At 51.9% G+C, this 16,246-nt stretch overlaps 6 protein-coding genes across 7 annotated transcripts; 2 read left to right on the plus strand and 4 right to left on the minus strand.

Moving 5' to 3' along the window:
* Positions 1–403: 403 nt before the first annotated feature.
* On the minus strand, positions 404–3,308 carry AAFC00_002446 (uncharacterized protein; the record flags this gene model as incomplete). The annotated part of the gene is made up of 4 exons (XM_069341760.1): positions 404–1,197; positions 1,249–2,682; positions 2,738–3,074; positions 3,141–3,308. 4 exons carry the CDS (start codon positions 3,306–3,308, stop codon positions 404–406), a joined length of 2,733 nt encoding a protein of 910 aa, XP_069198268.1.
* Positions 3,309–3,643: 335 nt separating this feature from the next.
* Positions 3,644–4,791, plus strand: AAFC00_002447 (uncharacterized protein; the record flags this gene model as incomplete). The annotated part of the gene is made up of 3 exons (XM_069341761.1): positions 3,644–3,799; positions 3,968–4,494; positions 4,551–4,791. 3 exons carry the CDS (start codon positions 3,644–3,646, stop codon positions 4,789–4,791), a joined length of 924 nt encoding a protein of 307 aa, XP_069198269.1.
* Positions 4,792–5,105: 314 nt separating this feature from the next.
* AAFC00_002448 (uncharacterized protein) lies at positions 5,106–6,472 on the plus strand (the record flags this gene model as incomplete). The annotated part of the gene is made up of 3 exons (XM_069348016.1): positions 5,106–5,294; positions 5,651–5,704; positions 5,771–6,472. The coding sequence occupies 3 exons, from the start codon at positions 5,106–5,108 to the stop codon at positions 6,470–6,472; spliced, it is 945 nt and encodes a 314-aa protein (XP_069198270.1).
* A 415-nt stretch (positions 6,473–6,887) lies between these two features.
* On the minus strand, positions 6,888–7,659 carry AAFC00_002449 (uncharacterized protein; the record flags this gene model as incomplete). The annotated part of the gene is made up of 4 exons (XM_069341762.1): positions 6,888–7,015; positions 7,170–7,222; positions 7,351–7,434; positions 7,649–7,659. 4 exons carry the CDS (start codon positions 7,657–7,659, stop codon positions 6,888–6,890), a joined length of 276 nt encoding a protein of 91 aa, XP_069198271.1.
* Positions 7,660–8,740: 1,081 nt separating this feature from the next.
* Positions 8,741–9,721, minus strand: AAFC00_002450 (uncharacterized protein; the record flags this gene model as incomplete). 2 transcript variants are annotated; one of them, XM_069348017.1, is made up of 5 exons in its annotated part: positions 8,741–8,889; positions 8,975–9,127; positions 9,195–9,277; positions 9,372–9,480; positions 9,619–9,721. In XM_069348017.1, 5 exons carry the CDS (start codon positions 9,719–9,721, stop codon positions 8,741–8,743), a joined length of 597 nt encoding a protein of 198 aa, XP_069198273.1. The 2 variants fall into 2 exon arrangements, with proteins under 2 accessions (XP_069198273.1, XP_069198272.1); XM_069341763.1 differs by having other exon boundaries at positions 9,619–9,625.
* Positions 9,722–14,574: 4,853 nt separating this feature from the next.
* Positions 14,575–16,097, minus strand: AAFC00_002451 (uncharacterized protein; the record flags this gene model as incomplete). Its single annotated transcript, XM_069341764.1, has 5 exons — positions 14,575–14,973; positions 15,024–15,552; positions 15,600–15,708; positions 15,782–15,865; positions 15,974–16,097. The coding sequence occupies 5 exons, from the start codon at positions 16,095–16,097 to the stop codon at positions 14,575–14,577; spliced, it is 1,245 nt and encodes a 414-aa protein (XP_069198274.1).
* Between the last annotated feature and the right edge of the window lie 149 nt (positions 16,098–16,246).

Below are 16,246 nucleotides of genomic sequence, written 5' to 3' on the forward strand. Positions count from 1 at the left end.
GAACCGGGTCCACATCGGTTCGGGAATCCTACTTTTCTCACGTTCCGAGGGCAACCCTGTCCTTGCGATGAACCCAAGCACTGCATCGACTTTCCTACTATATCTATTCTTCACACGTATACTTGATACTGGCAGAAGATTCTGAATTACCCTGAAAGAACATAACTGTGACGCACTGTGTCCAAGGTGACTTGACGTCGAGCATTGCTTGTGAAATGTATTCTATCGTTCACACTATGTGAGTGCTGACTACACAGTAGCCAGCCTAGATAGACTGCACAGAGTGTACAGACTAAAATACTACAAAAACATTGAAAAGATGATGGTTTCAAAATCAGACACGCTGTATTCATTTGATCGACCGTGAAACTACGTACAAAACATACCTATTGCGACACACCCACTATAGCTTTGCCTTGGAGCCTCCCTCGAGCAGTTCGGCACCGGCACCGGCAATGCAAAGCTTGCCAGTCTCCTTGACCTTGGTCTGGAAGATGACCACATTGCCCTCCTTCCACATCTCGGTCACAAGCGTCTGTCCAGGCAGCACAACACCAGCAAATCTGACCTTGATGTTCTTGAACTGGCCGAAAGTCTTGAGCACAGCCTTGCCAGCAAAGCCAAAGAAGCAGAGACCGTGAAGGATAGGGGTCTTAAAGCCACCGACCTTGGAGAACTCGGGGTCGAGATGAAGGGGGTTGCGATCACCCGACAATCGGTATACGATGGCTTGCTCCTCGGTGGTCTGCTCCTCGACAATAGCATCAGGCTTGCGAGATGGTGCCTTGTAAATGCGAGTTGCTGGGCCGCGATCACTGCCCTTGCTAGGTCCTCCAAAGCCGCCCGAACCCCGAATGAAGACCGTCGACTCGTTGTAGAAGACGTCTTTGCCAGTTCGCTTGTCCTTTGTGGTTGATCCAGTCACAACGATACCGGCATTGCCCTTGTCCACGACCTCGACCAGCTTGGGATACGAAACCAAAGTAGCCTCGGTAGGAATAGGATGCTGTCGGATCTCCAGATATTGCTCACCGTGCAGGAGCATGTTTGGAGAGAAGTTGGGCACGACATCGCCGACAGAGAAGGGTGCGACGGCATTGAAGGTTGGAATAACACCGAAAGTTGGTAAGACCATGAAGTTGTCGTCGTTCTCATAGACAAGAGGAAGGTCTGTCTTCTTCGCACCGACACCGATGTCTGGAATCATTTGTTAGTAATGTTCAATATCAGGCATGATGATAAGCTTACTGTAGAGGATGACATCGCGTTCATCGTAGGAAAAGTCCGTGCCTTCGGCTTGCGCCTTCTTCGCCTTCTCGATCTCAGCAAGAATGGCCTCGTCGACCTTTCCTGCCTTCTTGTCGGCTTTGGCACCAGAGCTCTTGTTTTGCATGTTGGCCATGATCGACTTGAGTCCATCCTGACCGTCAGACGGGTGATCAGCACGGCCGTCATCGAAGTTAACGATCTTCTTCCATTGCGCAAGTACATGCTCAGGCGTAAGTTGCACATCGACAGGGAAGCCGTTGCCGCCAGTTCGCTGCCATCTGGTCTGCGCAGCCCAACCAGAGCCTACTTCGTAAAGACAGCCAGTTCCCGGCTTGGGGACGAGGTCAGAGCCGAGAGCGACAACAAGAGGAGCAACGTAGTCGGGCTTGAAAGCCTGAACCATCTCCTCGGGCATGATGGTCCGGGTCATGGCAGTTCCTGCGTTGGGAGCAATGGTGTTGACAAGGATGTTGTACTTGGCACCTTCCCTAGCGAGAGCTCTTGAGAAACCAAGAATACCACACTTGGCAGCGGCATAGTTGGCCTGACCGAAATTCCCGTAAATGCCACTGGTGCTAGTGGTGTTGACAATTCTTCCATACTTTTGCTTAAGCATGTACGGCCATGCTGCCTTTGAGATCTTGTAAGTGCCACGCAGGTGGACGTTGAGAACTTGGTTAAACTGGGCATCATCCATGTTTGCGAAGGCCTTGTCACGGAGGATACCTGCATTGTTGACGATGATGTCGATACGGCCGTAGGCATCGATAGCAGCCTTGACGACGACATCGCCGTCCTCGGCCGAAGCCTTGACTCCAACAGCCTCTCCTCCGAGCTTCTGAATCTCCTGGACAACATCATCGGGGTTCATCAGATCATTGACCACGACCTTAGCACCGTACTTGGCGAATTGCAAGCAGTAGATGCGGCCGAGACCAGCACCGCCACCGGTGATCAAAGCTACCTTGCCCTTGAAGTCAGGGTTCTTTGCAGCAGGGCTAGGGGCAAGCTTCTGAGCATCTTCGAGCAAGGACATGAAATCGGCAACTCCAGTTGGGTACTCGGGAGAGCTGAAGTCGTTCACATTGTCCCACTTTGCAAGCAAAGCTCCAGGTGTGTAAGTGTCGTCGGCTCGGAGGAGAGCTCCCTTTGCACGCTCCCACCTGAGCTTTGCGATGTGTCCTCCACCAGCTTCAAAGATTCCGCCCGTCTCCGTGGTGTTTGATGAATGTGCCAGCACAGCAACCAGAGGGACAATCCAGTCCGGCTTGAGACTTGCCAGGACGTCTGGCGGCATGATTGTCTCGGTCATCCTTGATGCTGCAATGGGAGCAATGACGTTGCAGAGAATGTTGTATTTGAGGCCCTCCTTTGCGAGTGTTTCCGTGAAGCCGACTTGAGAGAGCTTGGCAGCTTTTCATCGTCAGTACTAGAATGGATGTAATGCATTCAAGGAATAAAAACATACCCGAGTAGTTGCATTGACCGAAGCTTCCAAACAGACCAGCTGCGGAGGCTGTGCTAATGACTCTGCCATACTTTTGCTTTCTGAAGTGCGGCCATGCTGCTCTTGCGCATTTGTATGCTCCTCGAACGTGGACTGCCATGATAAGATCCCAGTCTTCATCCTTCATGTTCTTGAAGCTGACATCTCGAAGGATGCCGGCATTGTTGATGAGAACATCGATTCTGCCAAATGCCTTGATGGCTGTCTCGATGATCTTGTCACCGTCTTCTACAGAGTCATAGTTTGCAACAGCCTTGCCACCAGCTGCCTTAATCTCGTTGACCACTACATCTGCCGCCTACGAGTGGGGTAAAGGTAAGCAGCTGTATCGTCTACCGCTGAAACAAAAAGGCTCAAGAATTACCTTCGAGGACTTGCCCTCTCCTTTGAACGAACCACCGAGATCATTGACCACGACGTTTGCACCTCGTGAACCGAAAAAGGTTGCATATGCTTTGCCTAGACCACCACCTGCTCCTGTGATCACGACAGTCTGACCATCGAACCGCAGCTCCTTTCCTGCTGCAGCCATTGTGTAAAGTCTTTGAGTGTGAATAAGATAATCCGGGGTATATAGGGTATCACTGGGGTAGGAGAAGAGAAAGAGGAATTCAAGATGGGGTCAGCCAGGAGACGAAGGGTAGGGTATACATAATAACATGTGCTTGGATGTAGAGCTGTTCTCATGAATTGGACCGTCGGCATGGTCGTTTGGGCCGAGGTACACTTTAGCTCGGTACAACCGTACGTCAGTTGCCATTTCCGGCTATGTTTGCACTTTTGTTTGGCGATATCACATGCGGGGATCTCTCTCGAGGGCCGAACTCGTCGGCAATTGTCCACTTCTTTACTCCGAGGGCAAGCAACATGACCAACATACTCGATGACAAGTCAGAACATTGTGTGCCTTTTATTGTTGAGCGCTTCAAGAATCACAGAGAGCACTATCAATCAGTCGGCGAAGATGCACCTCCATTCTTCATTGGCTTGAACGGTGTGCAAGGCGCTGGCAAGACGACTCTGGTGAGTTGAGTCATCTCTTTTGGTAGCCCAAGCATGAGATAGCACGTTGAAGACTACAATCGAGATGGATTATCCAAGTTTGCAAGAAAGTGCATCGAAACCGTGATATTATCCGAGCGTATATTGCGTCGATACCACACATGTCCTGACGAATATCTTGAATGGCAGGTTTCAACCCTGTGCAAAACACTCTCAAGTGAACCGCTTCATCTGCCACTGGTGGTTCTATCTATCGATGATCTATACCTTCCTCACAGCCAACAAGTAGAACTAGCCGAGGCTCACTCGGAGAATCCATTGGTGCAGCATCGAGGCCAACCTTCGACCCACGATGTAGCCCTTGGAAAGTCATTGTTTGAGGCACTAAGTAGCAGACAATCGGATATCAGAATCCCTAGTTATGACAAAAGCGCGTTCAATGGACAGGGTGATCGCGTTGACGCTTCAGAATGGGAGCTAGTCAACGACAGCGACAAGACAGTGGAAATTGTTTTGTTCGAGGGCTGGTGTGTAGGCTTCCGTGCATTGTCAGACAAAGTCCTCGAGCAGAAATGGAATCAAGCCAGAGAAGCTGCTCAGCAACCGGGCTATCAAGGTCGATTGGGTAAACTCTTTTTCGACAGCGTCAAGTTCATCAATGACGAACTGAAGGAATATGATGCCATGACTGATCGCCTCGATGCATTCATTCACATGTAAGTCTATTCATTTTCTTTATTACCCTGGCAAAACGCGGACTGACTGCTTCTAGTGATGCCGAAGACACACAATATGTCTATGATTGGCGACTGCAGCAGGAAGCAGCTCTCCGCGCTTCGAAAGGTAGGGGCATGACCGATGAGCAGGTTGTTGAATTTGTCAATGGCTACTACCCTGCGTATGAGCTCTACACAGATGTCCTGAGGAACGGCATATACCCTGGTGAAGCTGGGAAGCAGCTTCGACTTGTGGTAGACAAAGCCAGGAAGGTCAAGGAGATTCACAAGATTTAGCTTGTCCGGAGGGCTCGACGGACCACACATAAAATCTGTGTATATTGCAATCTGAAAGCCAAACTGATATGTCCCGTGTACTTGCTTGACCCAGGTTATTCGTTCCTTCGCATCTTGATATTTAGTCGTGATTTGCAAGAGATATGCTCCATCGGACTGGATCAAAACACGCGATCCAAGCACCCGAGTAAGTTCGGCTATAGTTGCCCATCCCGGCCAATATCAACGACCATAACTCTCGAAACCTCCTACCTCTGCTGCCACAACCATCCCCATTCCAGATAATTTCAATCAAGCCAGACTAGAGGCCAAGAATGCCGATATGCATAGAGTGTCGCTACCCAGTCAGCAGTCTCTACACGACGTATAGCAAAGCCGACGACCGCACGTTAGGCAAAGGAGTACGGTTGACGCAATGTCCGAGATGCAAGCGATTTGCGGATAAATATGTCGAGCATGATTTTGTCGTGTTGTTTATTGATCTTGTTTTGATAAAGCCTCAGGTGAGTTTTCTTTCTGCTCAGTTCTTGTGGTCGTTTTGTTGTTTTTGTATTTGGACTTTTTGCGCTGTGTTTTGTGAGTTGGTGTACAATTCGGAAAAGAGCTATGTTTGTGCGACTGGGGGATCAATGAGGAGGCGAGTCGAGGAGATTGAGGAATTCATACCTGGTTGAGGTTTTTGTATTGCTTTTCCATGTCTAAAGGAGAAGAAGTGTGCGTGCATTTTTATACTATCATTGCGCAACGACAACCAAGGGGAATCGTTCTGCGTGACACTATTGAGTCTTTCATACTTCTGCGCCTGCGTCGATCACGATGCATACTACGCAGAGGAAGCAGACTAATGGAGACGCAAAAGGTGTATCGACATTTACTGTTCAATCGACTAGGTCGAGAAGACGGTCGTCTCGATGTAAGTCACACCTCGTCCACTCCTCATTTGATTATCCTACGCTCAAACTGACCCTCCATCCCGCAGCGCTCGATAATCCGTCTAGGCACGCTCTTGCTGCTGTTCGACGTCTACCTAACCTGGGCACGAATCGAAAAAGCAATCTCGAACCCAGCTCTCTCCTCGTCCCTCCTCAGCACCGCCAGCCCACCAACCAACTCAACGCAAACCTCCTCATCAACAAACACGACGTCCACCGACGCCTCATCAAGCAGCGCATTCCCCTCTTCCTTCCTCGCAACCCAGCCCATCCTAGTCCAATACGTCTTCTTCCTGCTCCTATGCACGACGGAAACCCTCTCGTTCCACCTCCCAATCCACACCATACTCTCGCGGCCCCTACCGCGGCCCCTCAGCTTCTTCTTCCCGAAACCCTATCCTCACCCAGCAGTGATCAGCACCGCGCTACTCGTCTCCTCGTTCACCAAGCTCTTTCCCTTGCTGTTATTGATCTGGCGCTACGACCTCCCCAGCAGCGCGAGCGCCGTCTCCTGGGCCGTCATCATCAATAACGTCGCCGCGCTGGAGATCCTGCTCGAGTGCGGCGTGTTCAAGGCGGCGGCGTTGGCGGGGGTCGGAGCGGTCGCGCGCGCAGGCGTCGGGTGGTGCATGTTGAGGGCTGCTGGGGTCGCGGGCGGTGCGGCCGCTGCGGGCATTGTTGAGACGGGGGATTTGATTGTGGTTTGGAGGCGCGTTGGCGCGGCTTATGCTGGGTTATGGGGGGTGTGAGGAGGGTTGAGGGAGGGATAATGTATGATGTAGATGTATGGAAACATTCGATCTCTATTGCTTTGGCTCGGGGATGACTGGAAAATAGTCTACCGTCTTACTGACGTTATTGCTCGTATGACTACGATGCGCGTTTTGTTGCTTTTCAATTCCGAATCGGGAGGGGCGGTCCAATGAGAGCGCTACGAGGCTTCTGATCCTTGTTTCTGTCAACGCTTCCTTATATGGAGATAGCAGGCCATTTACTCGTAAAGTGATCCTTTCTTTTGTGAGAACAACAAGCGGCGCCCAACAGTCGGGTACAAAACGTCATTCTCTTGAGCTAGAAAATACACGCACCACCACCTCCGCGTCTCCCTCCCTCCATCCATTTAGATCTGACCTTCAGTAGACAGAACCCAACCACCCAATCAAATCAAATGAACCTCGCGCCATCCGAACCACCACTACTTCCACCACCGCCATGTCTCAGTGCATCTTCGGGTCGGAGGTCGGAGCGGATGGGTTGGATCAGAGGGTGCCATTGGGCGAGGAACGTGATTGCTTTTTTTTTTGGGTGTTAGCTGGTTTTCTTTTTCTTGTCTTTTTCTGTTTCTGTCGTTGTTGTCGAGGTGTTCGCCGGGGTTGTTGGCTGGACAGCTTCTGACGTTGAAGACGAGGAAGAAAAGAAAAGAAAATAAAGGGAGAAGAGACGTACCCCACATGAGATAGCAGCTCCAGGCGGAGAGAATGAGAGTCGATCTCCAGAGTCTGTTGTTTCGATGTCAGTAGATGTTCCATATCTCAGCAAGCCTCCCCCTTTCCTCCTCTCCCACTCTCAAAAGCGATCAGAGGAGCAAAGAAGCAAAGCAGGAGGATAGAAACAGAAAGAAACATACGTCTGGTTATCACCCTTGGGACTCGCGAACCACGAGACGGCCGAAAAGGCAACTATGAAGGCCAGGCCTATTATGATGCTCCATCTGTTTGGTCGCCTGTCAGTATTCTTGCTTGGAGCTAGGCTTTGCTTTGCTTTGCTTTTGCTGGGTCTTGGCTTGTGCGCGTGTGTTGTGCTCATTGCCTTCCGTTTGGCGGTATAGACGTTCTTCTGGCCGTGACTGCTTGGCTGGGCTGGAGGAGGCGTGAAGAGTACATGGATGGATGGGAGAAGAGGCAAGGATGTATAGCTCGGCTTACCCGTTTGCCATGATGTGCGCGTTATGAGTCGTGGGTGAGTGGTAGACAAGAGAGGAAGATTGGTCTGATTGAGTCGATTGTCGTTATGTGAGGCGTGGAGTTGTGACTACTATAGATGAGACGGTGGAACAATACCTTGCGGTAGCTGCTGCTTGTGCTGCTTCCTACGTAACCACTCGACCAGGCATGATTGAAGTCGCTCGGTCGGTGGAGTGCACGGGCCAAGTCACAACCCACTCTACCCAGTCCACTGTTCTTTTGGTCGTTGATATCTTATCGAGGATCGTGCTTAGTCATCCCAAGGAGAGATGGCCGAGCGGTCTAAGGCGCTAGCTTAAGGTTCCTGTGCTATCCATCAGCACATCAACATATCGCTAGTCAGAAATGGCGTGGGTTCGAATCCCGCTCTCTTCAATATCCTTTCAGCACTATTGGGTTAGTGGTAAACTTGGTCGTTGCCAGCTTTCGCAGCAATCTCGACCAGCCCCGTGTCCGATTCACGGATGGTGCAGTTCTTTTTTTTGTTTCTTTTCCTCTTAGTGCTTCTGGTTTGCAATATTCGTTCTTACTTTTGATCTTGGTTGGCATGTCATGCACACGCCTGGTAGATGTTCTGTTGTTCTAGGGATTGCTAGAGCTGATCAAAGGGCTGGATATGCTTGCTAGTGCAGTAGGAGTTGCGTTAGACACTCAGGATAGTATTACAGGTAAATTTACAGAAACACGTGCGTGAAAGCGACAGTATAAGTGTGAACGATTTGATCGATCTTCACTCTTATACGCTGAGATGCACAGCAGAAGACAATTGCAGCTGCAGCGATTCAAGAGTATATATACACCGTAGCTGCCTCTATACAACAATGACTGACTACTCTCTCCTGTCCCTCTAAGCCTCTCTGAAGAAGCAGGCTGCTGGAAAGATACGAATCCATGAGAGAAGAGATGTCCTCGAATGCTACCGTTTCCACGCCCCCCTTTCTATACTCTATACCTCTGACCATTGATATCCCACCACAAGCCAAGCCAAGGAGACTTGAATCCGATCGACCCATAACAGAGCAGAGAAAAGAACAAGGATACGAAGACAGACACTTATACTCTCTTCTTGCTCCTCGTCTTAGCCTGCTTCTTGCCATTCGACCCAGCAGAAGCAGCAGCAGTAGTACTACTACCACGCTTACCGTTCGCAGGGGTTAGCCTCGCGCAGAGCCGTCCGAACATGTCTACGCCCATGAAGATTGCTTTTTGTCGTATTAGCTACTATGACTATGCGTCTGCTAAAAGCGCCATGGAAGCAGAGAGGAACAGAAAAGAAAAACCACTCACAAAGCATCAAATACGGCACATACAACTTCCCGAGCTCCAGCTTCTCAACATCAGAGACCACAGTCCAAGACATGTAGTCTGCGATGCAAGTGATGGTCGTGATGGCTGTTTGAGTCGCGTAGACCAGAAGGTGGACTGGGACGAGGGGGTCGTCTTTTTTGGTATCGTTAGTATTTCCGCCAGGAGTGTGTGTGGGGAGGGAGGGGGAAAAAGGACTTACTGCGTAGTAGTGCGCCTAGAGACCATACGCTCAGGGGCACGTGGTAGAGGAGTTCCATGTACATGTAGGTGTTGAACCATGCTCTGAGTATACACAAATTTCAGTCCGACGCTGTCCTTTCATTGTAACATTATAACAAGAAAAAGGGGGAGAGACAGAGTGAAAGGGAGAGCATACGGCGGCGCAACAAAGAATTGATCCCGATAAGTCTCGACGTAGTACGTCCTCAGATCAGTCAAGAAGGCGGGTTTGAGTTTCGCCGGGTAGAGAGGCGTCAGGTCGACGACTGGAACATGTGCATGTATCAGTTCTTGTGGTTCAAAGATAATCCGATACAGTCATCTTCTCTCCGCAGGGCGATGGTAGGCCGGTGGACATATATCCCCGATGTAAAAACAAGAAAAGGAAAAGAGAAAACACCCACGAAACATAACAACGAGATGAATCCCGAAAAACACAAAATACAGCAGATCCTTCTTACGCGTCCATATCGTCGTCTCCGGATCAGACGTTGTCGTTCGCGCCATTTGTTGCTTGCTTTCACTCTTCTTCGTTTCCTCTCTCTTTCTTGTTCTCCTGACTTCGATGTTAGATCTACAAAACCCCAAGATCGCGGTTTGCTGGTATTGTAATCAGGTAGTTAATGCAATGACCAAGTAACGGTATTCTGATAAAATATGCACACTGCTGTAGTAGTAGTAGTAGTAGTAAGCCAGACTGACGGACAGCGGTGAAGCCGCGCGCCGCACGCACGTACGCCTATGAGATGTAAAACGATGAAGCCTGCACTATGCCCCCAGCAATTGCTACCTTACCTTACTCACCTTACCTTCTGCTCGACTTCGTGTCAAAGGTCAATGTCAAGATAAGGTATGGTATGGTAATGGCAAGTAATTGTAAAGATTTTTCTCATTCATACAGATTATTCGAGGTTTTTTCATTTCGTTACTTTGCTCCTCTTTACCCCCTATCCCCTCCTAACCCCCCAATGTATGCAAATATGTGGATCGAGGGGCGGCAGCAGCAAGAAGAGAAGAGTTGCATGCAAAAGTGTGACAAGACACAATATCTTGTCATCATCATCTCAAGGCACTCGCGATCCTGGCCCGGAGGATATCAACCATCTCTCTGTACCTCTCCTCGACGTCTCCGCTTCTGACCAGCTGTGAGAGTACGTCTTCGACACCCACGGCGGCGTCTTCACTGCCAAAGGGTGCGGCTTCGCCTCTTCTCTCCGAAGCGAGATACCACTGTTGCGCCAAGTAGACGATCTCACCTGCGATCGATTTGCGGTTTCGGGGAGCATCAAAGGGCGCCTCGGCGGAATAGTACATTTGTTCCAACACTGGCAGTAATGACTCGGCTGGGGTCTCGAGTTCAAGAAACAAATCCAAGACCCAGTGGTCGGGGCCGACGCCTCTTTGGTACTCGAGTGCGTAGCGCTCCAGCATTGGCAGAAGAATCGATACGGGAAATGTGGCTTCGGCGCGGTGCAGGCGCGCACCTAGTGTGCGTGCTTTGAGGGCGACAGCTTCATAAGCAAGAGGACCCGATTCGCCGGCTGCTTCGGTCTGTTCGTGGGTTTGTTGGATCAGCGCTTGCCACGTCGAGGCGATATCGGCAGGGTTACGGTGGTCGGCGACGTTGTAGATGAGAATGCAGATGTCGTAGTAGCCGGCTTGATCAGCGTACTGGTTGAAAAGCTCGTCGAGAGGCAGGATCTCGCCGTCGAGAGAAGCCAAGACCTGAGGTCGGCGTTCGGCGCTGAGCCTCGGCTCTGCCTTCATGCGCTGCAGGATATCATCCTGGATGTTTGCGACGTCAAGGAGATCGGTAATCTCACGAAGTAATTGTTGTCGTGACTGCTGTGCGTCCAGCAGAGATGTGGTACGTATGGACGCGTTGGTCCTGGCTCGGCTCAGGTGTCCAATGCGCGTCTCCAAATCCAAGGCGAAGCCGCCTTTGGCCAGTAACAATTGCACCGAAGCAGCTTCGAGATAGTTGTGGTGATGTGCGTAGTATCTCCACAGCAAATTTGCGTGTGCAGGGTCTTTGTCCATGCGTCTGCGTAGGTAGCTGACCACGTACGGTGAGCTGATCTCGAGAAGTCTCTCGTTCCAGCCTTGGCTCATGTACCAGTCGTAAAGATCCGTCTGGAAGACCTCGTCGTCCGAGTTGTCAATGACGTCGTAGGCCTCGATTCGTCGTTGTGCGGTGACGGTCAGGTGTCCATCCGTCTGATCAGGGCTTTGATTGCCAGACTCGTCCACGGCCATGATGACATTGTGAATGAGTTCGTAGCAACGCTTTCTGCTCTCAAAGGCGGGCTTGCGAGGGTCGTCCTCTGGCGAGTTGTCCCGTATCCAAGACAAAGCTCTGTTAGCACGATCGGACTCGTGGGCAACGTCGAGCGACAAGAGAACAGCGCCGGCGTAGAAAGCCATCGAGATGTACTGCGTGATGGCCCAATCGAGCTGCTCCATGGACAATGCGGCGGCGACTTTTCGGAACAGGCGCAAACTCTCGTTGAGCAGCATCCTTCCAGACTCGGTGCTGGGACCGGCTTCGGAGGCTCTCTTGACTTGCTCTTGCGCCTTGAAGATTACAACATCGTCGGCACTACAGAAGCTGCCGCATCTCCTACGCAGCGCCTCTGCGACCTGATCCACGTTGGAACCGTTTGCGATGTTGCGGTTGACAATGGCCTTGACGAGCTCCTTGGCCAGGTTTCTGCCATCCGAGGTGCAGAAGAGACCTTGGTAGCTGAGCTGTCTCGCACGTTGTCTCGAGTTGTCGGGTAGCGACAAGAGAACCTCGTCGACACGCTCGTCGAAAAGAACAAGCACAAAGGCAATGCCCTCGATGATGCTCGAGGTGAGCTGGAGAAGTGAAGTCATCGCTCGGTGCTCGCCCTGGAGTGCAACCTCTTCCTGCTTCGTGGAAACTCGACCCAGTGACTCGGGTCCCGCCAGGCCCTCGATCGAGCTCTTGTTTTTCTCCAAAAACTCTTGGAGAGAAGTCAACGCGCGCTGGATCCGGTGGAGTTTTGACAGAGGGATCGTAGATAGTACAGCCAAGCCGCCGGTCGGCGACAACGCTTCCGTCACAATGGGCGCCTTCCAGATGGATCGCACAACTCGGGCAATGTACCAAGACATGCCTTCATGGCGAGGGGAGGGTCTCACATTCTCGATGGCAGGCGTGTTGTTGTCGAGCACCGAGTTCTCGTTGAGCATGGGTTTTCCTCCATGCTCGATGAACGTCGCTCGGGCAAAATCGATGACGTCCGGATCGGTGATGTTCGCGACTCTGTTGTCGGTGCCGACTTCTGAACCTTGTCCACACGCGACGGCCAGAGCAGTGGCTGCGGTCTCAGTCCTGCCGTACATGCGGGCGAACCTCCGGATTTCTCCCTCTCTTCCCTCCTTGTCTCCACCACCTCGGATCGCTGCGGCGAAGACATCGACAAGCCTCCTTCTGCGGACGGTCTGCACTCCAGTACTAGTGAGAATGGCGATCTCCGTGGGGCTGTGATCAAATTGGACGGCGAGTTCGTTTGCAAAGCCTTGCGGCACAGAAGCAGCGCCAAACGGAGGGCTGACTTGGCCGACACCTTGTGAGGGATAACCCAGCTCAATCCACTGGCCGAACTCGGGGAATTTTGTGGTCTGCGTCGTCTCGAGCGGCAGTCTTATCCTGCCAGAATCGGGAGCGGAAAGAAAGACCCTGTCTCTCGCAGGCTCCACTCTGTTTTCGACGATGCATACAGAGAAGCCCGGGGGGTATCGCGCGCCGCCCTTGGCAGGGAACAAATAACGGGAATTAGGATCGAGCTGTGGAGCGAGAGCGGGGTAGGCGATGACTTGCGAGGACTGCGCCTGCGGAGCGTGGTCTGGCGACGAGGGATCCTTGGGAGGAAATCGAATGTGATGGACCTGCATACTCGAAGGAGCGGATGAGGCATTGGAGTTGTAGAAGGTAGCAGTCGTCGTGCTCAGGAAGATGCGACAACCAGTGTTGGTCAGAGCTTGGAGACTCAGTCGCGAGGATTCGGTCGAAGGGATGGGGCTGATGGAGACAAGGCGAGATTCCCTGCCGAACAGGTCTGTATTCCGAGGAACCATGTGCGCAATGGAAGCCTGGAGGTTGGCGTAGGTGCGCGTCAGAGCGGGCGTCAGCACATTGCCTTGCTTTAGATGGTAGACGCGTATGGTGGAGGTGGAAGAGAGAGCGTATAACAAGTCGCGCGTGTCGTCAATCTCGAGCTGGACCGTGTGCTCCAGGGGCGGTTGAGCAGAAAAGACAGCAGGCAGAAGAGCGACGACGGCAGAAGCTGTTCCTCTGCTGGTGTGGCAGATTTTCGAGGTGCGCGGAGAGAACCAGCGCTCTTCCTGCTGATATGTCAATTCGTACACGTCTTCACTCCCCCGTCCGGCAAAGAAGATACGGCCAGTCTTGGGCGAGCCCTCGATGAAATGCACGGCGAGACCCTTGACGGGCACCGACATGCGTGTCGAGTAGAGGGAAATGGTCGTCGTGCCGCTCGGAGTGCTCTGGGCAGAGACGCCGATGAGAATGACCTCTGCCACCGTGGCGACAACGAGGACATGTGTGATGGACGGCACGAAGACTCCTGCCCGCGGCTTGACCAGCTTGACGGCTGTGATTGCGTTTCCCTGCTCTTCGTATCCGATCAACTCTGGCGTCGGCTCCGTGTAGTTCCACAGATACAGCGAGTTGTCGACAATGACGGCGGCGTGCTGGATCTCTGCAAACAGACTCAGCGTCGTCGACACCTGAGCCAGGTTGGCCTGTTCGATGACGGCCTCGGGGATGTTGTAGTGTTTCCCAACAGCGAACGGCTTCCAAGCTGGTGTCTGTGGGAGCTCATATTCCGAGGAAATGCCCTGTCCGACGTATCCATCCAGCTCTGGGTATCGCAGCTCGTTGATCAGCGCCTCGTTTATGCTCCTCGACGCCAGGTCGATGGACGATTGGTTCGATTGACTCGCGCCGGGTGCGTGTGAGGGAAGAGGAGCAGGAGGTTGGGGCTGCTGTGTTCGTGCCACTGGCGCTGGGGTTTGTGGAAAGGCGCCAATCCCCCGACGAGCTGGTGTTGAGGGCACCATTGTCGTGTCGTCGAAGAGAGGGAGGGATGGTGTGCGGAGAGCAAAGAGAGATGGAAGAGATGGATTGTCTGGAATCGTTACTTGCAACTGCGAAAGTCGCGACAAAGTCCCGCCAAGCAAAGCGCGTCAATGTTCCTTCCCATTGTTGAATATTATTATTGTCAAGTTTGGGGGAAGCTTCAAATGCATAAATATGGCCCGAGCTTGAACTGCACTCTTACTGTACTAGACTACCTAAACGTTTGTCTTTATTATATTATTCTTGTGGCATTCTTCATCTTATCCAGAGTACATCTCCCAAGCACGCTTTGTGTCAAGCTTTCCTGCAATGCGTCTTTGTCCAGGTTACGCCCGATAAGCACAATCTTGCTCTCCTTCACCTCTTCACCTTCACTTAGCTCAGAGTCGATGAATTCGAAAATCTCTCTCACTCCCTGCAGCATTTTCACACTGCCGGCTCTTGTGATCAAGCGGCCTTTGGTCCTGTGGATCTCCGGCCGCAGTGATGGTGTCGAGGCTACTTCTTGGGTGGCGTTGTCTGGGTGGTCAATCCACAGCCGCGCCCACAACAGCGATCGGAGCCACTCGTCGAGCTTTTCCATTTCCGAGTCAGAGAGTGGAGGAAGACTCAGCGTTGTCGTCGATATGGACTGTCATGTGTTAGCCGGCTAGACGTGTGAGGTTTCACATGTCAACTCACTGGGTCTAAGTGGCTGTGGCCTTTGCTGGCAAACTCTAGCGCATCCACGTCCACTCGGTCATACGCATGTAAGTCTAACAGAACCCCTTCCAGCGCGGGCACCTTGCTGTGCTCGGTGACGTGAATCTTAGCCAGCATGTTGATGGACCTGATCCGTGCTTTGACTTGTTCGAGCTCCGTCTCGCTGACCAGATCAGCTTTGTTGATTACGATGACGTCCGCATGTGAAATCTGTAGATGCGCCACGCTCAGATGCGGCCCGGCATGCTCATGTGTCTGTTCAGACTTTTCGGGTGGCGTAGATCCTTGTCCCGTAGTCGCATCTGAATCAGACAAGCTCCGAATGATATTTCTGGCGTCGACGAGTGTCACAATGCCGTCGAGGTAGATGGAGCTTCCAAGTCCCTCATCAATCCAGAACAACGGCGCCAGGTTACCAGGATCTGCCAAGCCGGTCGTCTCGAGAAGGATGTAGTCAAATGCTCCACTACGCTCCATCAGAGACTCGATGGCCACCACGCCCGTATCTCTGTGGTAAAGTCAGACAAGCATATCATGGTTTCTCGTGAGACTCACTTTACGGTGCAACAGAGACACCCATTGGCCAGCTCGAGCCATTCTTCTACCTGTTCGCCTTCTTTGCTCACCGTCAAGCTTTTTTCAATGTCTGCTGAATCGCCGAATTCTGCTCATGGTGATGCTGTTAGGAGAATGTCAATCAGTGACGAGTGGACGCCAAGAAGTGGATTAGTACCCACCGTTCAGGATGACGGCAATCTTCTTGCCGTGTCTTTCATTGAGGATGTAATTCATCAAAGTCGTCTTGCCAGCACCAAGGTAACCTGGATTCACATGTTAGATCAAAGTACGATGCAGAGTGGTGCCATCTTATGTGGATCTTTCAATGGCTCATATATGTCCAAGATCTGTGGCGAACAATCACGGCTTACCAGTAATTATCGTAATGGGAACTTTGGTGAGGCTCACGTCTTTGACATCAGCGCTGAGATTCTCGGGAGCATCGGTCTGCTCGCCGGCCTCGACCAGCATGGGAGGCTCGTCGTCGATGTCCATTATTTCTTGGAGTTCTTTTGATTCACGGAGACAAGGGTAATATCAATCAAGAAAGCGAAGGGTTAAGTCTAGGAATGCATACCTTAGGGCGGGAAGTAATTGCCGTCAAGGGTCCGGCTGGAGTTTCCCGAAGTCGGGGTGAAACATAT

Source organism: Neodothiora populina (assembly GCF_041146345.1).
Source record: "Neodothiora populina strain CPC 39397 chromosome Unknown canker_contig_15, whole genome shotgun sequence".
Taxonomy (NCBI): Eukaryota; Fungi; Ascomycota; class Dothideomycetes; order Dothideales; family Dothioraceae; genus Neodothiora; species Neodothiora populina.